The sequence below is a fragment of the Lithobates pipiens genome, unplaced genomic scaffold (assembly GCF_037356315.1).
Source record: "Lithobates pipiens isolate NorthernLeopardFrog02 unplaced genomic scaffold, aLitPip1_a1.2 Scaffold_16, whole genome shotgun sequence".
In the NCBI taxonomy this organism is placed as follows: Eukaryota; Metazoa; Chordata; class Amphibia; order Anura; family Ranidae; genus Lithobates; species Lithobates pipiens.
Window position 1 is genome coordinate 593,059,002 of NW_027507748.1, and position 24,670 is coordinate 593,083,671.

A 24,670-nucleotide genomic window follows, 5' to 3' on the forward strand; every position below is an offset into this window, starting at 1 on the left:
CTATCACACATGAGATACCGACGGGGGACACTCCCCCAAGCCGAGAGAGATATCGACAGATTCCACCCAAGTTGTATCAAGAGGTGAAGACATTGCTGAAACAGATGATCGATTCAGGAGTGGTTCGGGGTAGTCAAAGTCCCTGGGCAGCCCCAGTGGTGCTTGTCAAGAAGAAGGATGGCACCATTCGATTTTGTGTGGATTACCGGAGATTGAATGCGTGCACAGTGCGGGACTCATATCCTCTGCCTCGCATCGAAGAGTCCCTAACAGCCCTAGGGCGGGCTAAATACTTCTCCACCTTGGATTTAGCAAGTGGATACTGGCAGGTACCGGTGGCTGAACAAGACAAGGAAAAGACAGCATTCATACTTCCCATGGGTCTGTTTGAATTTAATAGGATGCCATTTGGGCTGTCTAATGCCCCAGGAACCTTTCAGAGGCTGATGGAAAAATGTCTGGGAGATCTAAATTTTGAAGCTACCCTGATATACTTGGATGATATTATAGTGTACTCTGCTACTTTTGAAGAACACTTGGCCCGATTAGGACAGGTACTTGAGCGACTGCGGGCCCATGGCCTGAAGATAAAGCCAAAGAAGTGTCATCTCTTCAAGAAGGAGATCGAGTACTTAGGCCATACGGTGTCCAAAGACGGGGTGCTGCCATCCCAAAATAAAGTGGCTGCCATTCAACAATGGCCGGAGCCTAGAACGCTGCGTGAGTTGAAGGCCTTCCTTGGTCTGACTGGTTACTACCGGCGGTTCATCAAAGACTATGCAAAGATAGCGGGCCCTCTGAATGAGATTTTGAGAGGAACTGCTGGGCAATCCAAGAGTCAAAGTGTTCCCTGGGGACAGAAGCAAGAGGAGGCCTTCCTGACCTTGAAAGAGGCTCTGACATCGGCCCCCATCTTGGCTTATGCTGATTTTGACAAACCATTCTTCTTATCTACTGACGGTAGTCTCTACGGACTCGGGGCAGTGTTGTCACAGATGCAGGACGGACACGAAAGAGTGATTGCCTATGCCAGTAGGTCCCTGCGGGATACGGAGCGAAACCCTCATAACTATAGTTCCTTCCGGCTAGAGCTCCTTGCCCTGGTGTGGGCCATGACAGAGAAGTTTGCCGGTTACCTTACAGGGGCTAAAATCTTTGTACGGACTGATAACAATCCCCTGGCCCATCTGGATACTGCTAGACTGGGAGCCCTGGAGCAACGTTGGGCAGCTCGCCTTGCAAAGTATGACTTCTCAATTCGCTATCGCTCTGCTACAGAGAATACCAATGCTGATGGTCTGTCGAGGGTTACTTTTGAAACTCCATTGGGAGAGCTTGATGAACAAAAGGAAGAGGATGAAATTCCAGACTTCCGCAAGTTTACACCTCCAGCAGTCGCAGCACAGACAAGCGGGGAGGCCCGGTCCCTGCCTAAGGCATTAGCAAGAACTAATGAGGAATGGGGGCGAATACAAGATGAAGACATTGGACTGCGACAGATAAAAGGTTGGGTGGCTCGGCAAAGAAAACCAGACAGAGAGGAAAGGGCTGATCTTGATGCTGAGATGAAGTCAATTCTACATCAATGGGACAGACTAGAGGTTCATGGAGCTGTTCTATACCGCAAGTGGCAGCAGCCTGCCGATCTGGAGGCAAGATGGCAGGTTGTCATACCAAGGAGTCTGGCACTAGAGATAGCCAGGGAAGCTCATGAATTTGGAGCTCATTTCGGGCCAGTCAAAACTTACCAGTGGCTGCAGCGTTATGTGTATTGTCCACGACTGGAGGTCGTAGTTGAAGAAGTCTGCCGACAGTGTAGAGTGTGTGAGCTTACTAAAAGCACAGAGCAGAGGGCACCCATACAGCCCATACAGACCAAGGAACCGCTGGAGGTATTGCTGATAGATTATCTCCTCGTGGGACAGTCAGCCAGAGGCCCACAATACTGCCTGGTCATGATTGACCACTTCTCCAAGTTTGCAGTGGTCACTCCAACTCGGGACCAGACGGCTGAGTCTGCAGCTCGGGCCATCTGTCAAGATTTCATCCGGGTCTATGGATGCCCGAAACGGATTCACTCAGATCAAGGAGCATGCTTTCAAGGGAAAGTGATGGAGGAGTTACACCGACTGTATGGCATTGGAAAATCCAGGACAACTCCATATCATCCCCAAGGGAATGGGGCCTGTGAGCGCTTTAATCGGACTCTGCTTCAGATGCTGAGGACCTTAGAGGAGGACAAAAAGACACACTGGCCAGACTATCTGCCTGAATTAGTCTGGGCCTACAATAATCGTGTCCACACTACCACCGGCTATACCCCATACATGCTACTGTTCGGTAGAGCCGGACGAGAAATTGTCGAATTGAATTTGGAACAGCCAGAAGATGTGATAGAGCGATCAACCACCTCATGGGTGAAAGAACACCGCAAGCGACTCCAGACCATCTGCCGGTTAGTAGGCCAGAGATTGCAAGAAAAGACTTATACTGACCGTCCTCCCATCCAAGAGATTCCGTTGCAACCTGGAGACCGGGTGCTGGTTCGAGAGAAACGGCCCAGAGGCAAGTTGAGTGAGCGTTGGGAGGTACAGCCGTACAAAGTGATCAAGAGAGTGTATCCCAATGGTCCAGTTTACGAAGTTCGTGTTGAGAATGGGGAGTCGGCTTCAAGGGTTCTACATAGGAATATGCTACGGCCATGTCGGTCAGAAGATCGGATACCTGCACAGAGGACACCACTCCCTGCCCCTTCCTCAGAATTTGTCATTTCCGATGGGAATAATATTGAAGACTGGTGGATTGTTCCTGACTCTGCACGTGATGAAGCCCCTGTTATAGAACCAGTACCAGCTCCAAGGGAGGAAGGACAAGTCCTAACAGAAAGACAAGACCTTCGGAGATCTAGTAGGTCTACTGCAGGGGTTCCACCAAACAGGTACAATGCTGATCAGTTTATTTGGTCTAACTGTATGTATTATGAACAATGTTGTGCTGCCGTTAAAGATTGATTTAACCCTTTTCTTCCCCATGGACTATATAGCAAGGCCGAGGACGGCCACCTTTAAGCGGGGAGGCATGTAGGGGTCAGCCCCTAGGATTACTGAACTATATTGCACTGTGTTCCATCTATAATATATACAGCCTGCTATTTCCAGTTTAGCCACAAGATGTCACTGTTGCTGCCGACCCTTCAGAGGAGAGGAAACAGGAAGTGGCAGTGAGAGAGAACTGTGAGGAGTGTGTGGGCAGCTGAGGAATTCCTGTGCGGAGCTGAGGAAAAGTCAAGTCTGCCCTGAGGAGAGGGAGACTTTGTGTGGATAAAGAGTCGCAGTATCCAGCTAAAGATCGGGCACCTCGGGCAGAGAGAGAGAGCTGTGGTGATTTTGGGCCGCATCTGTGTTCATCCATCCGTCCCAGACGGGCAAGCTGCAGCACTAGGAACTGGACTTCACCTGCCTCATGAAGGAGGCCAAGACAAGGGACCCTCCAGCTGTCTAACAAACTGTGAGTGAGCACCGGTGCTGGATTGTGATAGGGAATAGTACAGTCCCTACTGAGATAGTACGTTGTAGAAACGTGTCCCGATAAGCGGGAATCAGGCAGGACATATTAGAAGAGGGTAGCCTGTATCACTGTGCATGTGTTGGCGGGAAAGCCATTTTGTGTACCACATTCCAGTTAGCCTTACTGTAAACTACTGTGAATTGTTAATACTGTTATCCTCCTCCTCCGGCCATTATATCTTACTGTTTAATAAAGCCGGTTTTTGTTTCAGCCTCCTTGTCTGCTGTCCCGTACTTGAAACCTGCATTGCGGTCTCCTATACCTCTGACCGCTACACTTGCACCAATCCACTGCAGATTCAAATGCTGGTGGACTCTCCATAATAGCAGTCACCTGTGCACTCCTTGCACCAGTGTTGCTAGGGACAACCCCAGCCCTTTTTCTCCTTGATACACTCTGATCAGGTATGTATGGGGCTCGTTCGGGCGGTAACAACCCCTCCAACCACAGAGCTCTGTCTCTTTTAAAGCAAGTTGCTTTTCTCTTCATGCAAGCTTTCCTCACCTGCACATTGCACACACTGATTGTGCTGTCTCATGCACACAAACACAGTTCATAGCAAGGAAAAAAAAAAAAAAAATGTGACTTTTCATTCACAGGTACACCACCTGCAACATGCAATGCCTTTTGCCTGGCTGCACTTTCACACACAGCCAATAGTTCCTGACTTGAACTTACTGTAGAGCAAGGACCCGGATTCCAGCGTCTTCTGCCTGCATTCGAACACCACTTGTAATATTTGGGGGTTATTTTAGCTTAAAGGTAGAGCTTACCAGTGAGCTGAGTCCACGCCAGATATGCCGGTTTAAGGGCTTGTAGGCCCACTTTTATTAAAGAAAGAAAAGTCCGATAACAAAATAGTTGCCCACACAGGGGTTTCAGCTTTTCACAGCAATAATGTACGTAGAACCAAAAATACCAAGCCACCTGGCTCTCTTTAGCAGCACTGCTGCTCAGACTTCGGCTGCAGCCCTCTTGGCTCTTTAACAGAGTTCCTGTTCACCCAGTACCTCAGCACTCTTTACTAGCTTCTTTTTTTCAGCCCACAAGCTTGGACCCTCTGTCTACTCTGACAGACCGACCTGTGCAGACATGCACACTTCTTCTCCCTTACACGCCTGGACTCCTCAGGAGGGTGGAGCCCAGAACCATGGTGTTGGCTTTGTTTTAAGCCCAAGACCCACCTGTGCAATCATCCAGCCAGACTGCTGGCTGGTCCCAAAACCCGGTCCCAGGATTGGAGATTCCGTACTACCACAATATATATATATATATATATATATATATATATATATATATATATCTATATATATATATATATATATATATATATATATATATATCTATATATATATATATATATATATATATCTATATATATATATATATATATATATATATATATACTATATCACTATATATAGAAATCGATCTCTCGCAATATATATGCACAATACATAACTCTCTCTCGCTATATATTTGCGATATCTTCCACAAAATATATATATCTCAATCAGATGTTTTTACCTATTAAAAAAACATTTAAGAATATAGTCAACCACGGCTTGCAAGATAAGTGGTTGGCTGCCACTTTGCTAAGGCAACATACCGTATATACTCGAGTATAAGCCGAGATTTTCAGCCTCTTTTTTGAGGCTGAAAGTGCCCCCCTCGGCTTATACTCGAGTCATCGCTGTCTGCCCGCTCGATCAGCGTGTCGAGCAGACAGACAGCGGCCATTCTATGATTCAAAAGCCGCGCCTCCGGCTCCGCCTTCGCCTGTGATAGGCGGAACACTGAATTTCCCAGCAGCCTGTGTTCCGCCTATCACGGGCATCGTCTCATCCTCGTACTACGGACGAGGATGATACGACGTCCGTGATAGGCGGAACACAGGCTGCTGGGAAATTCAGTGTTCCGCCTATCACAGGCGAAGGAGGAGGCGCGGCTTTTGAATTTTACAATGGCCGCCGACGAAGAGGGCACGGGACGGAGGCAAGGCAAGGCAAGGCACGGCACGGGACGGGACGGGACGGGACGAAGGCAAGGCACGACACGGGACGGAGGCTCGGGACAAAGGCTCGGGACACAGGTAGGCTGGACACACACACACACACACACACACACACACACACACACACACACACACACACACACACACACGGATGGAGACACACACACACGGATGGATGGATGGATGGAGACACACACACACACAGGGATGGATGGATACACACACACACAGGGATGGATGGATGGATGGAGACACACACACACAGGGATGGATGGATGGATGGATGGATGGAGACACACACACACAGGGATGGATGGATGGAGACACACACACACAGGGATGGATGGATGGATGGACACACACACACACAGGGATGGATGGACGGACACACAGGGATGGACGGACACACAGGGATGGACGGACACACAGGGATGGACGGACACACACACAGGGATGGACAGGCATGTCTCACCCTCGGCTTATACACGAGTCAATAAGTTTGCCAGTTTTTTTGGGGGTAAATTGGGGGCCTCGGCTTATATTCGGGTCGGCCTATACTCGAGTATATACGGTAGATAAGCATTGTGTTGACAAGAAAAGGTCAAGATTATATATATATATATATATATATATATATATATATATATATATATATATATATATATATATATATATATATATAGAGAGAGAGAGAGAGAGAGAGAGAGAGAGAGAGAGAGAGAGAGATCTGTGTGTGTGTATATATATATATGTTGAGAGAGATCGATTTCTATATAGTGATAACATATATCTATATAGTGATAATATCTCTCTCTGTGTATATATATATAAATATATAAAATCTAGCTCTTATTTACATTTGTGACACACACAGTCAGATTATTTATTTTTAAAATGTTTTTTTTTTTTTTTAGCACTTCGCGCCCGCTCTATAGCCAAAAGATGGCTACAGCGCGGACGATTACCGCCGGGAGGGCATCCCTGGACATCCTCCTGTTTACTTCCCCTCTGCGCCACGTCACAGGCACGCATCGTGAAGTACTGTGCTGGCCGTGTCCCTTGGACACAGCCAGTCAAAGATCGCTGTAAATAGCCAATCACAGTGGATGTTTACAGCACGATCGGTGTGTCCAATGAGAGATGTGCTCATATATGTAAACATATGAGATCATCTTCCCTCGCCGGGTCTCCCTCCTCACACAGAGACAGCGTGTGAGGAGGGAGAGATGAACCGCTGAGAGATGCAGCGGTTATTGGAAAAAAATTTAATAAAAAGAAAACAAAAAAGAAAATAAAGTGGCCATCTTTCCCCACTGCCATCTGTCATCAGTGCCATCTGCCCCCAGTGCCATTTGTCGTCAGTGCCACATGTAATCAGTGCCATCTGTCATAAGTGTCACGTGTCATCAATGCCACATATTAGTGCCATCTGTCATCAGTGCCCCCTGTTAGTGTCACCTGCCATCTGTTAGTGTCATGTGTCATCAAAGACAGGTATCAGTGCCACATGTCATCTGTGCCACGTATTAGTGGCATTCTGTCATCATTTCCATGTTTTATTGCCATGTATAAGTGCCATCTGTCATTGGTGCCACATATTAGTGCCAGCTGTCATCAGTGTCACATGTCTTCAGTGCCACGTTTTAGAGGCATCTGCCATCAGTGTCACGTGTCATCAGTGCCACGTATTAGTGTCATTTGTTATCAGTCACACGTATCAGTGCCATCTGTCATCGGAGCCACGTCAGTGCCATGTGTCATTGTCCTGGTGCTCCACGGCCTTCAAAAGAGTAATAGGTAGTCACCAAGTTAGATGTGTAATTTATGCCCCTAGAACACATGAAGGTGCTCCCTGAATGTTGTGTCTCTCTGAGTGGCTAGGCTGTGTAAAAGTCCCACACGTTGTATCGTAATACTCTGTATGAGTAACAGAATTGTTTTGTGGCCTTTATTTGTGGTATACACATGCCAAGTGCGAGAAATAACCTATTACATTGAATTTTTTTTTTGAAATGTAATAACATAAAAAAAAATTATTCTTTTTGCATTTCGCTTGAGGCGAAAAAATGCGCAAATCAAAAAACTCACTATTCCTCTTACTCAATAATTAGTAATGTATACTTTCAATAAAGTTGTCATTTGGGGGGTATTTGTACTTTTCGTGCTTGTTCGGGTCGCAATAAATGAGATAGACCACTAGTACATCAGATGTTAGCATTTTTGAGTAATTCGCAACACAGCTTTTAGACTCTCTAACTTTCACAAAGAACAAATAATATTCCACCAATTTGGGTTATTTGTACCAAAGAAATTTAGGTACATAGATATACATATACATACATAGATATACATATACATATATAGATATATATATAGATCGCCAATATAATATATTTTTCTATTCAGTTACAGATATTCTATCAATTTGTTGATCCTTTTATTTTAATCAACTGCCATGGTAAGTAAAATTTAAATAATAAATTTAATTCAATTTTTGTCTACAATTAGTATATAAAAAATAACTAACTTGTCAATTGACAATATTATTTTAATACATTTTAAGGACAATCCTGCTGTGACCGAACCGTCGACCATTCAAAATACCATGCCCTTGACTCAGGATGAAAAAGTAAGTATAATTAACTGCTTTATGGCCGCCGGCTGTCAAACGACGGCCAGGCGGTGCAAGTATTGTGGCTGGAGGGCGTCATATGACGGCTTCCCCTTTAAATAGGCAGGGTGTCATGGAGACACCCCTCGCCACTGAGGGGGGTTAACAGCCATTGGGTATGGCTGTTAACCACGTGACTTCATCACTGCCGATCACAGATGGTTAGACACACACTGTGCGCGGCGCAAACGCGAGCGCGCTTTGTGTGCACGTCGCAAGCTGCGTGTTCCCGGGAACACTGCTTCTCACCGACGCTAGTAAACAGCCATTGGCTGGCTGTTTGCCGACGTGATCGATACACACAGCCGATCAATAACTGTTAACAAACCGCAGTAACGCAATGTTACTGGGTTCTCCTCCTAAGACACCGATCGTGTGTGAGGAGAAGATTGCGTAAACATATTGTTACCGCATACAGTGTACAACAATCACACTGATTGACCCCCCCCAATAGAGGACCTATAAACAACTATCATAGTACCTGTCACTCACAGTCCATCAGAGTACCCGAGTACCTGTCATCGGCACATCAGAGTACCCGAGTACCTGTCACCAGTCCATCTCAGTACCCGAGTACCATGTCACCAGTCCATCAGAGTACCCAAGTACCTGTCACCAGCCCATCAGAGTACCCATTTGCAGCCCATGCCTCATAGAATTTGCTTTCGGGTGTTTGCTTTCCAAAAGCTTGGTGCTCCTGGACCTTCAAAAGGGTGATATGTATGAATCCAAGAGATGTGTCATTTATGCTCCTTTAACGCCTGAAGGTACTACTTCAACGTTCAGCCTCTCAATGGGACCAGGCTGTGTAATAGTCTTACACATGGTATCGCCATACTCGGGAGTTGTAGCTGAATGTGTTTTGGGTTTTAATGTTTGCTATATACACGCTACCTGTTAGAAATATCTTAGAAATTTGTTATAAAAAAAAAAAGAAAAAAAGCATTTATTAGTTTCAATTTTTCTCAATAAATACTGTAAATAATAACAAGAACCCTTAAAAAGACACATTATGACTCATAGATTATACGTTGAGGTGTTTGCTTTTAAAAACATGGTCATTTTGTGGGCTATTCCATTGTACAGGTACTCCATGGCCTTCCATTGTGTAATAGTTGGTTTTGAAATGAGATTGTCATTTTGGTCATCGAACGTCTCAAGGTGCTATTCAATGTTGGTGTTCTGTTTGTGGCCAGGCTCTGCAAAAGTCTCACACATGTGGTATCGCCATACTTAGGATAAATGTATTTTGCATTGTAACTTGTTGGATGCATATGCTGTAAGTGAAAAATAATGACAATTTCTTTAAAAATTCTTAAAAAAAAAACATAAATTTATATTATTCTTCTGTTTGCTTTGAATTGTGTGTAGAAATTTGGATCACCATCCGCCACTTGTTCTTGCCAGTGCAGCCAATGAGTCCTGCCTCCTTGTTGAGGATAAGGGCATTCTTTCTGTATACATCTGAGAAGCCTCTTCCAAGTACATTAATGGTGCTTAAAGCATCATATTTTTTGAAAAAATAAATTAATAAAAAAAAAATTTTGATAAACAAAATATAAGTATAATATACTTTTCTTTTCGTTGTGTACTTATAGCGCAGAATGCTGATAAAGAAAATATGGGCTCGGTATCCAGCAAGAGAAAATGATCCGGCTTTCCCCAATAACCCAACACTGCCCTCTAGTAGTGATAGATTGTCTACATCAGAAACTGAACCGAGCGAAACCGATCGAATTGGCAATGTCACGTGGTGTTCATGTGAAAGGTGCATTAAAATGCCCACCCAAGTGGAGTCTGTCTGCTGCCGGGAAATATACGCCGTTGACGCCTGCATACCTGAGGGACATCAATGCATTACGCAGGCAGATACCTTTATTTCTCAAATAGTGCACCATGAACACGTGAGAATTGCGTATATGGCGATTCATATGGATAATCTCCCTCTGGTAGATGCCAACAACAACAGGTGATTACTTTATGCCAATATTTCTTCTAAAGTTTATAAGTCAGAATTATAAGTACCGTATATACTCGAGTATAGGCCGACCCGAATATAAGCCGAGGCCCCCAATTTTCTACCCCAAAAAAATGGGAAACTTATTGAGTCGTGTATAAGCCGAGGGTGAGACAAGCCTGTCCATCCCTGTGTGTACGTCCATCCCTGTGTGTCCGTCAATCCCTGTGTGTCCATCCATCCCTGTGTGTGTGTCCGTCCATCCCTGTGTGTGCAGCCTTGTGTGTCCAGCCCAAATGTGTCCCGAGCCTGTGTCCCGAGCCTGTGTGCTTCTGCCATGCCAGGATCAACGCTCTTCTCGTCTGACAGACGGCGTTGGCGCCTCGGAGGCCATTCCACTGTTCAAAAGCCGCGCCTCCGTCTGTGATAGGCGGAACACTCAATTTCCCAGCAGTCTGTGTTCCGCCTATCACGGACATCCTCTCATCCTCGTCCGTAGTATGAGGATGAGCGGATGTCCGTGATAGGCGGACCACTGACTGCTGGGAAATTGAGTGTTCCACCTATCACAGACAGGGAGGCGCGGCTTTTGAATTGTAGACTGGCCGCCGTCTGTCTGCTCGACACGCTGATTGGGCAGGCAGACGGCGATGACTCGAGTATAAGCCGAGGGGGGCACTTTCAGCCTCTAAAAAAGAGGCTGAAAATCTCGGCTTATATTGGAGTATATACGGTAGTAAAGGAATAAGCTAATAATTGATATAAATTGGAAATTTGTGACTTTATTTATAAAATTTCATATTTACACTTTTTATTCTATTTATTCCAGGAGATTACGTAAAACCGCGTATCGCACTTTCATAGCATGGATTTATGGTATTTTAGGAAAGGGAAACCGAAGGGTTATACCTTCCTGTGCAGTCAATGCAGTACGACTTGTTTTTCCAGATCCCAATGGATCATATGTCGGATTTCTTTATGCCAATGATTATGATGCTTCCGAAATGGCTTTATATTAAACAAAATAATGTTTAATGTGATTTTTTTTTAAATATTTGTGCAATTAAAATTAAAAAAAAATTGAAATACAATAGGTGTGTTACTTTGTTAATGCTAATTACTATTAATGATGTTGATTTAATGTGTAATTTGAGAAATTAGATGCATATTACTGTTCTTAATACTTGATTCGGAATCAATTATATTAAATATTTTTATTACAAAATAAAAATAAATAAATAACAAAAATCAGTAAATACATAGATTGCAATGTGCATACACAACCCAAATATTTATTTCTTTTTGGCAGTAATTAAACAATAATTAAAAAAAAATTTAACATTCTAAAGAATAGAATCCAAAATTAGATTTAATATTTTATACAACAGGAAATCGTGTTCTGTGCTTGGCAATAGCAGCACTGGTTTCAGGCCTTTCTTCGGTTGCAATATTTTTTGGAAATTGTACATTTTTGGATTTCCATGTACTTTTTAAAGTACCTTCTGTGATTGACAGCATGTTTGCCAAAATAGTTTTGGCATGTTTGTTCGACATTTTTTCAAAAACGTTTCGAACGATCCATTTTTTACGTCCTCGGGGGAATTCCAAATTTTTACGCTCAACTTGAAAGACTTCACCACTGTCATCAATTTTAGTTACTGTTGCCATTTTTCTACCAATATTATTGTTGTGCTGCAATGCAGCCAATCGTGTTCTAGCCTCCATAGAATCATATTTATAATGAATTCTCTTCGGTCTATATTTTAACATCATGCTATGGTATGTTTCAATGGTCCCAGTCTGGCAGAAATAAGTAAGATGCTTTAAATCCTTTTCGATTTGTGCGTCCATTATAATTGCAGATAATGAATCGAAGGCAGGTGTGTTTTTTTCAAGCCATGGAATTTTTGGAAAAAGAATACTCTGATCACATGTAAGCACTGATGTTGTATGTCTCCATCTCGCCATGAATGTTCATTCACTACATGATGTAGCAGAGATTGCCATTGTTGTCTGAAAACATCTTCATTTCCGTCACAAGTTCTGCTACACCAGTAGAAATGCGTCAGTATGGCTCCAATCCACGGTAAAATTGGACGAAAAGCTTTTTTTTTGGAGATTTGAATCAATTTGCGCTTTAAATTTTTAACATAATGCCATATATCGAATTGATGATTTATATTTTCGTATTTAGTCGTAGTCAATAGTTTTCGAATTCCCGTGTGGCGATCAGTGCCTACAAATTGAACATCATATTCATTTTCCAATATTCTGTCAAGTGCTATGGTAAAGCCCAATTTTTCCATGGCAACTGAGGATGTGGTTTGGGAGACTTGCACCAATTCAAAATCTACAATTTTTTTTGAATAGATATCCATAAAGGTATACGTTGTATATTTTGCACAAAAACCAGAACTATCGCATTGTCCGTCACCAATGAGGAATAGTGGAGTTCCTGTCAATTCCTCCTTTACATTTAGACAATTTTGATTCCAGCTGTAATCTATGGAAGGATAAATATACTGTTTTTTAGCACGGTTATAGGACGATTTCCCAAACATAGAAATTCCACTAAGATCAAACATTTCCTTTACCTTTTGGTAACTACCACCTGACAAACAAATGGCACCAGCAAGTACAATATTGCCTGCAGCATAATTTTTTATCTTTGGTTGGCTTTCCCAAAGTTTGATGCGGTGCTGTGCATTACATGTTGAAAACACTATCAGCATCGTACCGACTATTTTCTTTTCTATTTTTGTAATTTTCGAAAAGCAGGTCTGGTCGGGACATCGCATTTTAAAAAGCAATGTATCTAGACTGCTTTCGAATACAATAAATTTCTTTTCTGTAATCATATTAAGGGGGTCATTAATTGGATCGACAGTTAGTGGCTCAATTATACTGTCATTCAAAGTGTAGTCACTTTTTTGAGGTGTATCAAAATCTGACTCGTGACAACTTGGGTCGTCTTCATATGCCAGTTTTCGTTTTTTTTTTAATGATTGGACTCTCTATTTCTAGATCATCAAGTGTACTTTCTATATTTATATCTTCTGATGGCAGATCACAGACTGTAGGTGAAAGTATGATCAACGGATCCACCTCACCTGTATCCGAAATCTGATCAATCGCTGAAGATCGGCGATTCTCAGACTTTGACTTAAAATCTGGTGTTGAGGCTTCAAGTGGCCTCATAAAATCATGTTCACAATAGGAATGATCTAAATGAATACAGCGTTCGTCAGCTATTTTTATGTAGCTTTCCTCCGACTCAAAAGAAGGAAAGTCAAACATGCCAGTCTGCGTACCCACATCAATTTTTAGGACATTTTTTTCAGGACAGTCACATTTGCATTGTCTTTTTGAACCCGAATAAGTAGTGTTCTGCATTGTGGACATAAACTCTTTACGAGCTAGTTTAGACAGTCTATTTTCCCATTTTTTGGTGGTATGTTTTGAAGTTGTTGGCATTTCTTCAAAAATGGTCGGTATTGATCCCGTTTTCAATTTTCTTCTATTTCCTTCCATTTGAAAGCAATCTTCTGAGAAATGTTGGGAACATATACGGAAAGAATCTCCTTTTTTGTCTTCCATTATGAGTGTTGTGAATCGCTCAATCATGTAATGCTCCATTCCTGCCTTTTCTAACCAAATTTTAATTTGATCGCAATCCTTGGGGAATCGAAACAATGTAGTATTATCAGAAGTAACTTGTTTGCCACTGACGTGGCTGCAATGCTGTACAAAGCAGCTCGGCATATCTATGAATAGAAAAATTTCAAAGAAAAAGTTCATTAAATACATTGTATTGGTTAGCCATCACAAAACATTGTGATGAATAGTAGGAGTTAAAAAAAGAACGAAGAAGAAGAAGAAGAAGAAGGAGATCTCGAAATATATATATATATATATATATATATATATATATATATATATATATATATATATAGATATATATAGATATATATATATATATATATATATATATCTATATATATATATATATATATATAGATATATATATATCTATATATATATATATCTATATATATATATATATATATATATATATATATATATATATATATATATATATATATGCACACACATATACACATATACACACACACACACACACACACACAGACACACCCACACACACAAACAACAAATATAAAAAAAATTATAAAATAAAAATTTTGGTATTACCTTCCAATGTCTATTTTAGAATAAATATAAAATAAATTAGTAAGATTTACTATATCCATGACAAATTACAATTATTATTAAAAATAAAATGTATTAATCGATGATTGTGTTTTCATTATGTTAAAACTAAAAAATCCAATTTATAATAATATTTATGTATAATTTTGAAGTGTGAAATTTAATATAGCATTTAGAATATTAATTTATGTGTAATGTTATAAAATAAGAACAAAAAATATAAAATCAAAATAATAAAACCAATAAAAGTGTTTAAAAATGTAAAAATTTATTGTAATTATAAAAATATTACAAAACATATAAAAGTACAAACAAAGACAAAATCTGATCACTTATATCAAATTTTAATAAACAATATTGATACAATTTTAATCTATAACACTTCAAATAACTTAATTACACAATTTAAGAGAGAGAGAGAGAGAGAGAGAGAGAGAGAGAGAGAGAAAGAGAGAGAGACCAAGCCAGACAGACAGACATAGAGCGAGCGCAAGCCAGAGAGAGAGAGAAGGTAGATCAGGCGCACGATAGAGAGAGAGAGCGAGCGAGCAAGACAGACCAAGCGAGACAGAGAGCGAGCGAGAGAGCGCGAGCCAGAGAGAGAGAAGTAAGGTAGATGAGGCGCAAAAGAGAGAGAGAGAGAGAGAGAGAGCAAGACAGACCAAGACAGACAGACCAAGCCAGACAGACAGAGAGCGAGCGAGAGAGTGCAAGCCAGAGAGAGAGAAGTAAGGAAGATCAGGCGCACGAGAGAGAGAGCGAGCTAGACAGACCAAGCGAGACAGACAGAGAGCGAGAGAGAGAGAGAGCGCGCGAGCCATACAGCAAGAGCGAGAGAGAAACAGAGAGAGAGAGAAGTAAGGTAGATGAGGCGCACAAGAGAGAGATAGAGAGCAAGCAAGACAGACCAAGCGAGACAGACAGAGAGCGAGCGAGAGAGCGCGAGCCAGAGAGAGAGAGTGAGCCATAGAGATAGAGCGCGCGCCAGAGAGCGAGAGCAAGAGAGCGAGAGGGATCACAAGAGAGCGAAAGACTAACGAAAGATCAAATAGTATGTAGACTGAGCGTTTACAAAATAAAAACTAAGAACAAAATTGACATTGAAAAGAGAAGAACAAAAATAACAAAATGGCACTAACGCAAAAATATCCATAATAAGAATAAATATAAAAATGGACGAGATTTAAAAAATTAAATAAAGAGCAAGTGACAAATATAAATACAAAAAACTATTTTTTAAAAAGCTTGATAATTGGACAAATAAAACCTGCAACAGAGACAAGAAAGATAAAGATAAAAAAAAAAAAAATACAAAAAACAGAAAAAGAGAAAGAAAGATAAACAAACAATCTAAAATAATAACAATCAATAAAGGTGATAAATATTCAACATTGTCGATATATAATACACAATTCTGAATAGCTTGGTTTTGAAAAAGATCAAATCCAATTGTCTCTTCAATCTAGATAATAGGAAATAAAAAAAATAAAAAAAAATGATTATTATTTGTATAAACAAAATAAATGTTAAACTAAACAATATTAAAAATACCGTAACAGAAATGTCCTGGCTACCTACCTTCAACAAAAAGCGAACCAATGTAGTCAACGTCTGATAATCAAATAGGATTACGACCAGTATTACCTAAACATATATAAAAAAAAAAAGTGAGTTTAAATTAGTTTATTATACTTGTAAAATGATCACTTGTGTTAACATGAGAGCCAACTTCCTGAGATGTAATAAGTAGTTTCTGATGATGAAGAGAAGCAGTAAGTATGATAGATCCCTTACTTTTTTTGGAAATATTGAGCCTGACACTGAGTGAGCGGTGGTGAGCATGGTGGTGAGTGTTATTAAGTCGGAAGGTGGGTGGTAGCGAACTTGAAGGTGGGTGGTATTGACCATTGATGGGTGTGGTGTTTATCGAGGAGGTTGTAGATAGCGATTGTCTTAGGTTAGTGGAAGTGTGTAGGAAGGTGATTGTTTAAGATCAAACAACTTGATGGTAGTGTGCATGGTGGTCGGCGTTTTTGAGCAAGGAGTTATTACTTAGGGAGATAGTGGTTGTTCTGTAGTTAACAAGGAGGTGGTTGGTGGTGATCATGGAGATGGGTGGTTTTGACCGGGTCGGTGGATGATAGTGGGCAAACGGGGATATCTAAGGCTGGTAATAGTAAGTGAGAAGACTAGTCGGTGGTACATGGATACTGGGCGGTAAGTGAGAGAGATGCTGGGTGGGAATGAGAGAGATGCTGGGTGGGAGTGAAAGAGAGATGCTGGGTGGAAGTGAGAAAGATGCTGGGTGGGAGTGAGAAAGATGCTGGGTGGGAGTGAGAGAGATGCTGGGTGACAGTGAGAGAGATGCTGGGTGACAGTGAGAGAGAGATGCTGGGTGGGAGTGAGAGAGAGATGCTGGGTGGGAGTGAGAGAGAGATGCTGGGTGGGAGTGAAAGAGAGATGCTGGGTGGGAGTGAGAAAGATGCTGGGTGGGAGTGAGAAAGATGCTGGGTGGGTTGTTGGGTGGGAGTGAGAGAGATGCTGGGTGGGAGTGAGAGAGATGCTGGGTGGGAGTGAGAAAGATGCTGGGTGGGAGTGAGAAAGATGCTGGGTGGGAGTGAGAAAGATGCTGGGTGGGAGTGAGAGAGATGCTGGGTGGGAGTGAGAGAGATGCTGGGTGGGAGTGAGAGAGAGATGCTGGGTGGGAGTGAAAGAGAGATGCTGGGTGGGAGTGAAAGAGAGATGCTGGGTGGGAGTGAAAGAGAGATGCTGGGTGGGAGTGAAAGAGAGATGCTGGGTGGGAGTGAGAAAGATGCTGGGTGGGTTGTTGGGTGGGAGTGAGAGAGATGCTGGGTGGGAGTGAGAGAGATGCTGGGTGGGAGTGAGAAAGATGCTGTGTCGGAATGAGAAAGATGCTGGGTGACAGTGAGAGAGAGATGCTGGGTGACAGTGAGAGAGAGATGCTGGGTGACAGTGAGAGAGAGATGCTGGGTGACAATGAGAGAGAGATGCTGGGTGGGAGTGAAAGAGAGATGCTGGGTGGGAGTGAAAGAGAGATGCTGGGTGACAGTGAGAGAGAGATGCTGGGTGACAGTGAGAGAGAGATGCTGGGTGACCGTGAGAGAGAGATGCTGGGTGACAGTGAGAGAGAGATGCTGGGTGGCAGTGAGAGAGAGATGCTGGGTGGGAGTGAAAGAGAGATGCTGGGTGGGAGTGAAAGAGAGATGCTGGGTGGGAGTGAAAGAGAGATGCTGGGTGGGAGTGAGAAAGATGCTGGGTGGGAGTGAGAAAGATGCTGGGTGGGTTGTTGGGTGGGAGTGAGAGAGATGCTGGGTGGGAGTGAGAGAGATGCTGGGTGGGAGTGAGAAAGATGCTGGGTGGGAGTGAGAGAGATGCTGGGTGACAGTGAGAGAGAGATGCTGGGTGACAGTGAGAGAGAGATGCTGGGTGGGAGTGAAAGAGAGATGCTGGGTGGGAGTGAAAGAGAGATGCTGGGTGGGAGTGAGAAAGATGCTGGGTGGGAGTGAGAAAGATGCTGGGTGGGTTGTTGGATGGGAGTGAGAGAGATGCTGGGTGGGAGTGAGAGAGATGCTGGGTGGGAGTGAGAAAGATGCTGTGTCGGAATGAGAAAGATGCTGGGTGACAGTGAGAGAGAGATGCTGGGTGACAATGAGAGAGAGATGCTGGGTGACAGTGAGAGAGAGATGCTGGGTGACAGTGAGAGAGAGATGCTGGGTGACAGTGAGAGAGAGATGCTGGGTGGGAGTGAAAGAGAGATGCTGGGTGGGAGTGAAAGAGAGATGCTGGGTGACAGTGAGAGAGAGATGCTGGGTGACAGTGAGAGAGAGATGCTGGGTGACAGTGAGAGAGAGATGCTGGGTGACAGTGAGAGAGAGATGCTGGGTGACAGTGAAAGAGAGATGCTGGGTGGGAGTGAAAGAGAGATGCTGGGTGGGAGTGAAAGAGAGATGCTGGGTGGGAGTGTAAGAGAGATGCTGGGTGGGAGTGAGAAAGATGCTGGGTGGGTTGTTGGGTGGGAGTGAGAGAGATGCTGGGTGGGAGTGAGAGAGATGCTGGGTGGGAGTGAGAGAGATGCTGGGTGGGAGTGAGAGAGATGCTGGGTGGGTTGTTGGGTGGGTGTAAGAGAGATGCTGGGTGGGAGTGAAAGAGAGATGCTGGGTGGGAGTGAAAGAGAGATGCTGGGTGGGAGTGAAAGAGAGATGCTGGGTGGGAGTGAAAGAGAGATGCTGGGTGGGAGTGAGAAAGATGCTGGGTGGGTTGTTGGGTGGGAGTGAGAGAGATGCTGGGTGGGAGTGAGAGAGATGCTGGGTGGGAGTGAGCAAGATGCTGTGTCGGAATGAGAAAGATGCTGGGTGACAGTGAGAGAGAGAAGCTGGGTGACAGTGAGAGAGAGATGCTGGGTGACAGTGAGAGAGAGATGCTGGGTGACAGTGAGAGAGAGATGCTGGGTGGGAGTGAAAGAGAGATGCTGGGTGGGAGTGAAAGAGAGATGCTGGGTGGGAGTGAGAAAGATGCTGGGTGGGAGTGAGAAAGATGCTGGGTGGGTTGTTGGGTGGGAGTGAGAGAGATGCTGGGTGGGAGTGAGAGAGATGCTGGGTGGGAGTGAGAAAGATGCTGGGTGGGAGTGAGAAAGATGCTGGGTGGGAGTGAGAAAGATGCTGGGTAGGTTGTTGGGTGGGAGTGAGAGAGATGCTGGGTGGGAGTGAGAGAGAGATGCTGGGTGGGAGTGAGAGAGAGATGCTGGGTGGGAGTGAAAGAGAGATGCTGGGTGGGAGTGAAAGAGAGATGCTGGGTGGGAGTGAAAGAGAGATGCTGGGTGGGAGTGAAAGAGAGATGCTGGGTGGGAGTGAGAAAGATGCTGGGTGGGTTGTTGGGTGGGAGTGAGAGAGATGCTGGGTGGGAGTGAGAAAGATGCTGGGTGGGAGTGAGAAAGATGCTGTGTCGGAATGAGAAAGATGCTGGGTGACAGTGAGAGAGAGATGCTGGGTGACAGTGAGAGAGAGATGCTGGGTGACAGTGAGAGAGAGATGCTGGGTGACAGTGAGAGAGAGATGCTGGGTGGGAGTGAAAGAGAGATGCTGGGTGGGAGTGAAAGAGAGATGATGGGTGGGAGTGAAAGAGAGATGCTGGGTGGGAGTGAAAGAGAGATGCTGGGTGGGAGTGAAAGAGAGATTCTGGGTGGGAGTGAGAGAGATAGGATGGGTGCGAGTATGCAGGATGGTGGGTGGTTTGTCGGCAGGCTGGTGGGTGGGAGTGGACAGGCTGGTTGTGGGAAGGCTGGTGGGTGGGAGTGGGCAGGCGGGTGGGTGCGAGTATACAGGATGGTGGGTGGGAGTGAGAGAGATAGGATGGGTGCGAGTATGCAGGATGGTGGGTGGTTTGTGGGCAGGCTGGTGGGTGGGAGTGGGCAGGCGGGTGGGTGGGTGTGAGTATGCAGGATGGTGGGTGGGTGTGAGTATGCAGGATGGTGGGTGGGAGTAGGCAGGTGGGTTGTGGGTTAGGCCGCTGGGTGGGAGCGAGTATGCAGGATGGTGGGTGGGAGTAGGCAGACTGGTGGGTGGTTTATGGGCAGGCTGGTGGGTGGGAGTGGGCAGGCTGGTTGCGGGAAGGCTGGTGGGTGGGAGTGGGCAGGCTGGTGGGTGGGTGCGAGTAGGCAGGCTGGTGGGTGGGAGTGGGCAGGCTGGTGGGTGGGAGTGGGCAGGCGGGTGGGTGCGAGTATGCAGGATGGTGGGTGGGAGTAGGCAGGTGGGTTGTGTGTTAGGCCGGTGGGTGGGAGCGAGTATGCAGGATGGTGGGTGTGAGTAGGCAGGCTGGTGGGTGGGAGTAGGCAGGTGGGTTGTGTGTTAGGCCGGTGGGTGGGAGCAATTCTGCAGGATGGTGGGTGGGAGTAGGCAGGCTGGTGGGTGGTTTGTGGGCAGGATGGTGGGTGGGAGTGGGCAGGCGGGTGGGTGGGTGTGAGTATGCAGGATGGTGGGTGGGTGTGAGTATGCAGGATGGTGGGTGGGAGTAGGCAGGTGGGTTGTGGGTTAGGCCGGTGGGTGGAAGCGAGTATGCAGGATGGTGGGTGGGAGTAGGCAGACTGGTGGGTGGTTTATGGGCAGGCTGGTGGGTGGGAGTGGGCAGGCTGGTTGTGGGAAGGCTGGTGGGTGGGAGTGGGCAGGCTGGTGGGTGCGAGTAGGCAGGCTGGTGGGTGGGAGTGGGCAGGCTGGTGGGTGGGAGTGGGCAGGCGGGTGGGTGCGAGTATGCAGGATGGTGGGTGGGAGTAGGCAGGTGGGTTGTGTGTTAGGCCGGTGGGTGGGAGCGAGTATGCAGGATGGTGGGTGTGAGTAGGCAGGCTGGTGGGTGGGAGTAGGCAGGTGGGTTGTGTGTTAGGCCGGTGGGTGGGAGCAATTCTGCAGGATGGTGGGTGGGAGTAGGCAGGCTGGTGGGTGGTTTGTGGGCAGGATGGTGGGTGGGAGTGGACAGGCGGGTGGGTGGGTGTGAGTATGCAGGATGGTGGGTGGGAGTAGGCAGGTGGGTTGTGGGTTAGGCCGGTGGGTGGGAGCGAGTATGCAGGATGGTGGGTGGGAGTAGGCAGGCTGGTGGGTGGTTTGAGGGAAGGATGGTGGGTGGGGAGTGGGCAGGCTGGCGGGTGGGAGTAGGCAGGATGGTGGGTGGGAGTATGCAGGATGGTGGGTGTGAGTAGGCAGGCTGGTGGGTGGGAGTAGGCAGGTGGGTTGTGTGTTAGGCCGGTGGGTGGGAGCAATTCTGCAGGATGGTGGGTGGGAGTAGGCAGGCTGGTGGGTGGTTTGTGGGCAGGATGGTGGGTGGGAGTGGGCAGGCGGGTGGGTGGGTGTGAGTATGCAGGATGGTGGGTGGGTGTGAGTATGCAGGATGGTGGGTGGGAGTAGGCAGGTGGGTTGTGGGTTAGGCCGGTGGGTGGAAGCGAGTATGCAGGATGATGGGTGGGAGTAGGCAGACTGGTGGGTGGTTTATGGGCAGGCTGGTGGGTGGGAGTGGGCAGGCTGGTTGTGGGAAGGCTGGTGGGTGGGAGTGGGCAGGCTGGTGGGTGCGAGTAGGCAGGCTGGTGGGTGGGAGTGGGCAGGCTGGTGGGTGGGAGTGGGCAGGCGGGTGGGTGCGAGTATGCAGGATGGTGGGTGGGAGTAGGCAGGTGGGTTGTGTGTTAGGCCGGTGGGTGGGAGCGAGTATGCAGGATGGTGGGTGTGAGTAGGCAGGCTGGTGGGTGGGAGTAGGCAGGTGGGTTGTGTGTTAGGCCGGTGGGTGGGAGCAATTCTGCAGGATGGTGGGTGGGAGTAGGCAGGCTGGTGGGTGGTTTGTGGGCAGGATGGTGGGTGGGAGTGGGCAGGCGGGTGGGTGGGTGTGAGTATGCAGGATGGTGGGTGGGTGTGAGTATGCAGGATGGTGGGTGGGAGTAGGCAGGTGGGTTGTGGGTTAGGCCGGTGGGTGGAAGCGAGTATGCAGGATGATGGGTGGGAGTAGGCAGACTGGTGGGTGGTTTATGGGCAGGCTGGTGGGTGGGAGTGGGCAGGCTGGTGGGTGGGAGTGGGCAGGCTGGTGGGTGCGAGTAGGCAGGCTGGTGGGTGGGAGTGGGCAGGCTGGTGGGTGGGAGTGGGCAGGCGGGTGGGTGCGAGTATGCAGGATGGTGGGTGGGAGTAGGCAGGTGGGTTGTGTGTTAGGCCGGTGGGTGGGAGCGAGTATGCAGGATGGTGGGTGTGAGTAGGCAGGCTGGTGGGTGGGAGTAGGCAGGTGGGTTGTGTGTTAGGCCGGTGGGTGGGAGCAATTCTGCAGGATGGTGGGTGGGAGTAGGCAGGCTGGTGGGTGGTTTGTGGGCAGGATGGTGGGTGGGAGTGGGCAGGCGGGTGGGTGGGTGTGAGTATGCAGGATGGTGGGTGGGAGTAGGCAGGTGGGTTGTGGGTTAGGCCGGTGGGTGGGAGCGAGTATGCAGGATGGTGGGTGGGAGTAGGCAGGCTGGTGGGTGGTTTGAGGGAAGGATGGTGGGTGGGGAGTGGGCAGGCTGGCGGGTGGGAGTAGGCAGGATGGTGGGTGGGAGTAGGCAGGCTGGTGGCTGGGAGTAGGCAGGCTGGTAAATGGCAGTGGGCAGGATAGAAAAAATAAATAAATGTATAAATAAATTAGTAAATAAATACCGTTCAATTGACGAAATTTCTTTTTTTTTCTCCAAAAATTCGACAGTCACAGAAGAGACTACTAAGAAAATGAATTCTGAAATATAAAATAAAAAAAAATAAAAAATATTATAAAATAAATAAATGAAAAAAAAAAAAATTCTTAACATTCAAACAGTAACAGGGAATTGAATCTTTTTTTTTTTATAATACAAAGGCAAGTAAATGTGATGCAATTAAATTAATTAAATAATATGGAGACTGAAAAAAAAAAAATACCAAAAAATAAATAAATAAATAAATAAAAGATTAAAAAAATGAATACACCAGAATTAAAAAGATTTATTACTTACCCTTTGTAGTTGTAAGATTGCTGCTGCAGAATCGATAGTCGGTAGTTGGATAGATAAGTGGAGATAGTCGGTGGAGCCCCTCGACGCACGTCCTTCACCTATCCAGATCACTCAGCCTCTGCTAACAAAGGGATTCCCAAATCGAATATGGCGCCAAATTACACATGCAATTGCGTCACTTCCGGTCTCGAAATAACGCGATTGTAGCCCTCGGTGATGCCCAAGGCATCCTGGGAAATGGTGTCATACTTCTCCCAGGAGCCTCAGCGAGCCGGGCTGCCGAGGGAAGTGACGTTCTTAGCCCGGGCAATGGAAGAGGCAGATTTCGTGGGACCACCTAGCAACCGCAAGAAATAGGTAAGTAAAAAATTTTTTATTATCCAATTAATTTTATTAAGACCATTTGATGCACATACGAGTTAGGTTATATTTTTGGTGGCAACACCACTTTAAGGATTATTTCCATGTGATAAATACTTAGTCATTCCCTAAGCTACCATTGTTCCAATCTCTTGTTTCAATACAGGGTTTGTAACAGTTATAGATAACTAATCCCCTGAACATTGTGATCATGTATTTTGCTTTAAAGGTCTCCAAAAGGGTAACAGTTCAATAATATCAAAATTATAGTTCATCTAGTTTTTTTTAGGCCTACTGAAATCTCTCATCTCTGCCAGTGAATATTAAATGTATTTCTTCATGAATTCACAACAACACAGAGGCTGCCATTGAAGCTACTTAGACCAGTTCTGGAGGTTATTATTGTTACAAATGCTGGGGGCTTATTTTAATACCACACTATAGGCCATACACCATGAAGCAATGGCTACATCTCCAGGTGTTCAGCATATGGTGTACTATGCCATATTTTTTCTTCTCGTTACCTTAAGGGGTACCTTATAACTATGTATCCATATCTTGGTGCCTCTTGTTTATTTTGTCTTTAACCTCTTCCCGCCCAGCCAGAAGAATGGCAGGCGGTGGTTCTGTTATCCTGACTGGATGTCATATGAATAACATGCCGGCGTGCGCCCGTGGGGGCGGGCAGTGCAGCGATTAGTGTTGCGGTGTGTCAGGCTGACACACCGCAACTCCGATCTAGGTAAGGATCTGATGGAGGCGCCTTACCACGGGATCAGCTGTGACCAATCACAGTTGATCACAACGTGAACCAGATAGTGCCGGTAAATGGCTTTCCTCGGTTTGCGCTGACAGGAAGAGCTGATCCGCGGCTCTCCCTGTCATATTGATTATCAGCGCAGCCTCCATGAGAGGTGCCTATCAGCTGCCAATCAGTGATCATAAGCTGCCAGTCGGTGCCCCATCAGTAACTCCTGTCAGTGCCCATGGAACACCCGAAGGTGTGGGTTGTGTTTTACCTTCCCGTCCGGAAAGAGGATTCGAGTCGTCCGAGTTAATGTGGAGTGTCTGAGGAGCGACCTTGACCGATCCAAATCGTTTGGGAATTCGTATCTGCGCACATTAATAGATGTTCTGGTAAGCCTGCATTACTTACTTAAGTTGCTGTAGTAAATGATTTTACGTGGTCAAGCACTCTCACCGGAGTTACATGGGATCAACTTCATTTGTGTTCACTGTTATTTCACTCAACCAATAATTATTTTCACCTGTATGGGACTTTGAAAAGTCACTTTCGTATACTCAAGGGAGAGGACTTTCTCTTTTGATTTGATTTTCTCTGTTTTGTTTTATAATTTTTTCTGTTTTCGT

At 45.6% G+C, this 24,670-nt stretch overlaps 2 protein-coding genes across 2 annotated transcripts in view; both read left to right on the forward strand.

The window, feature by feature from the left end:
• The window catches only part of LOC143984188 (keratin, type II cytoskeletal cochleal-like), a 66,883-nt gene that overhangs the window by 29,534 nt on the left and 12,679 nt on the right, over positions 1-24,670 (forward strand). The gene's annotated exons all lie outside the window — the stretch shown is intronic.
• Positions 7,960-11,244, forward strand: LOC143984471 (P2X purinoceptor 7-like). Its single transcript, XM_077484631.1, has 4 exons — positions 7,960-8,039; positions 8,145-8,210; positions 9,851-10,221; positions 11,039-11,244. Exons 1-4 carry the CDS (start codon positions 8,037-8,039, stop codon positions 11,226-11,228), a joined length of 630 nt encoding a protein of 209 aa, XP_077340757.1. The 5' UTR covers positions 7,960-8,036; the 3' UTR covers positions 11,229-11,244.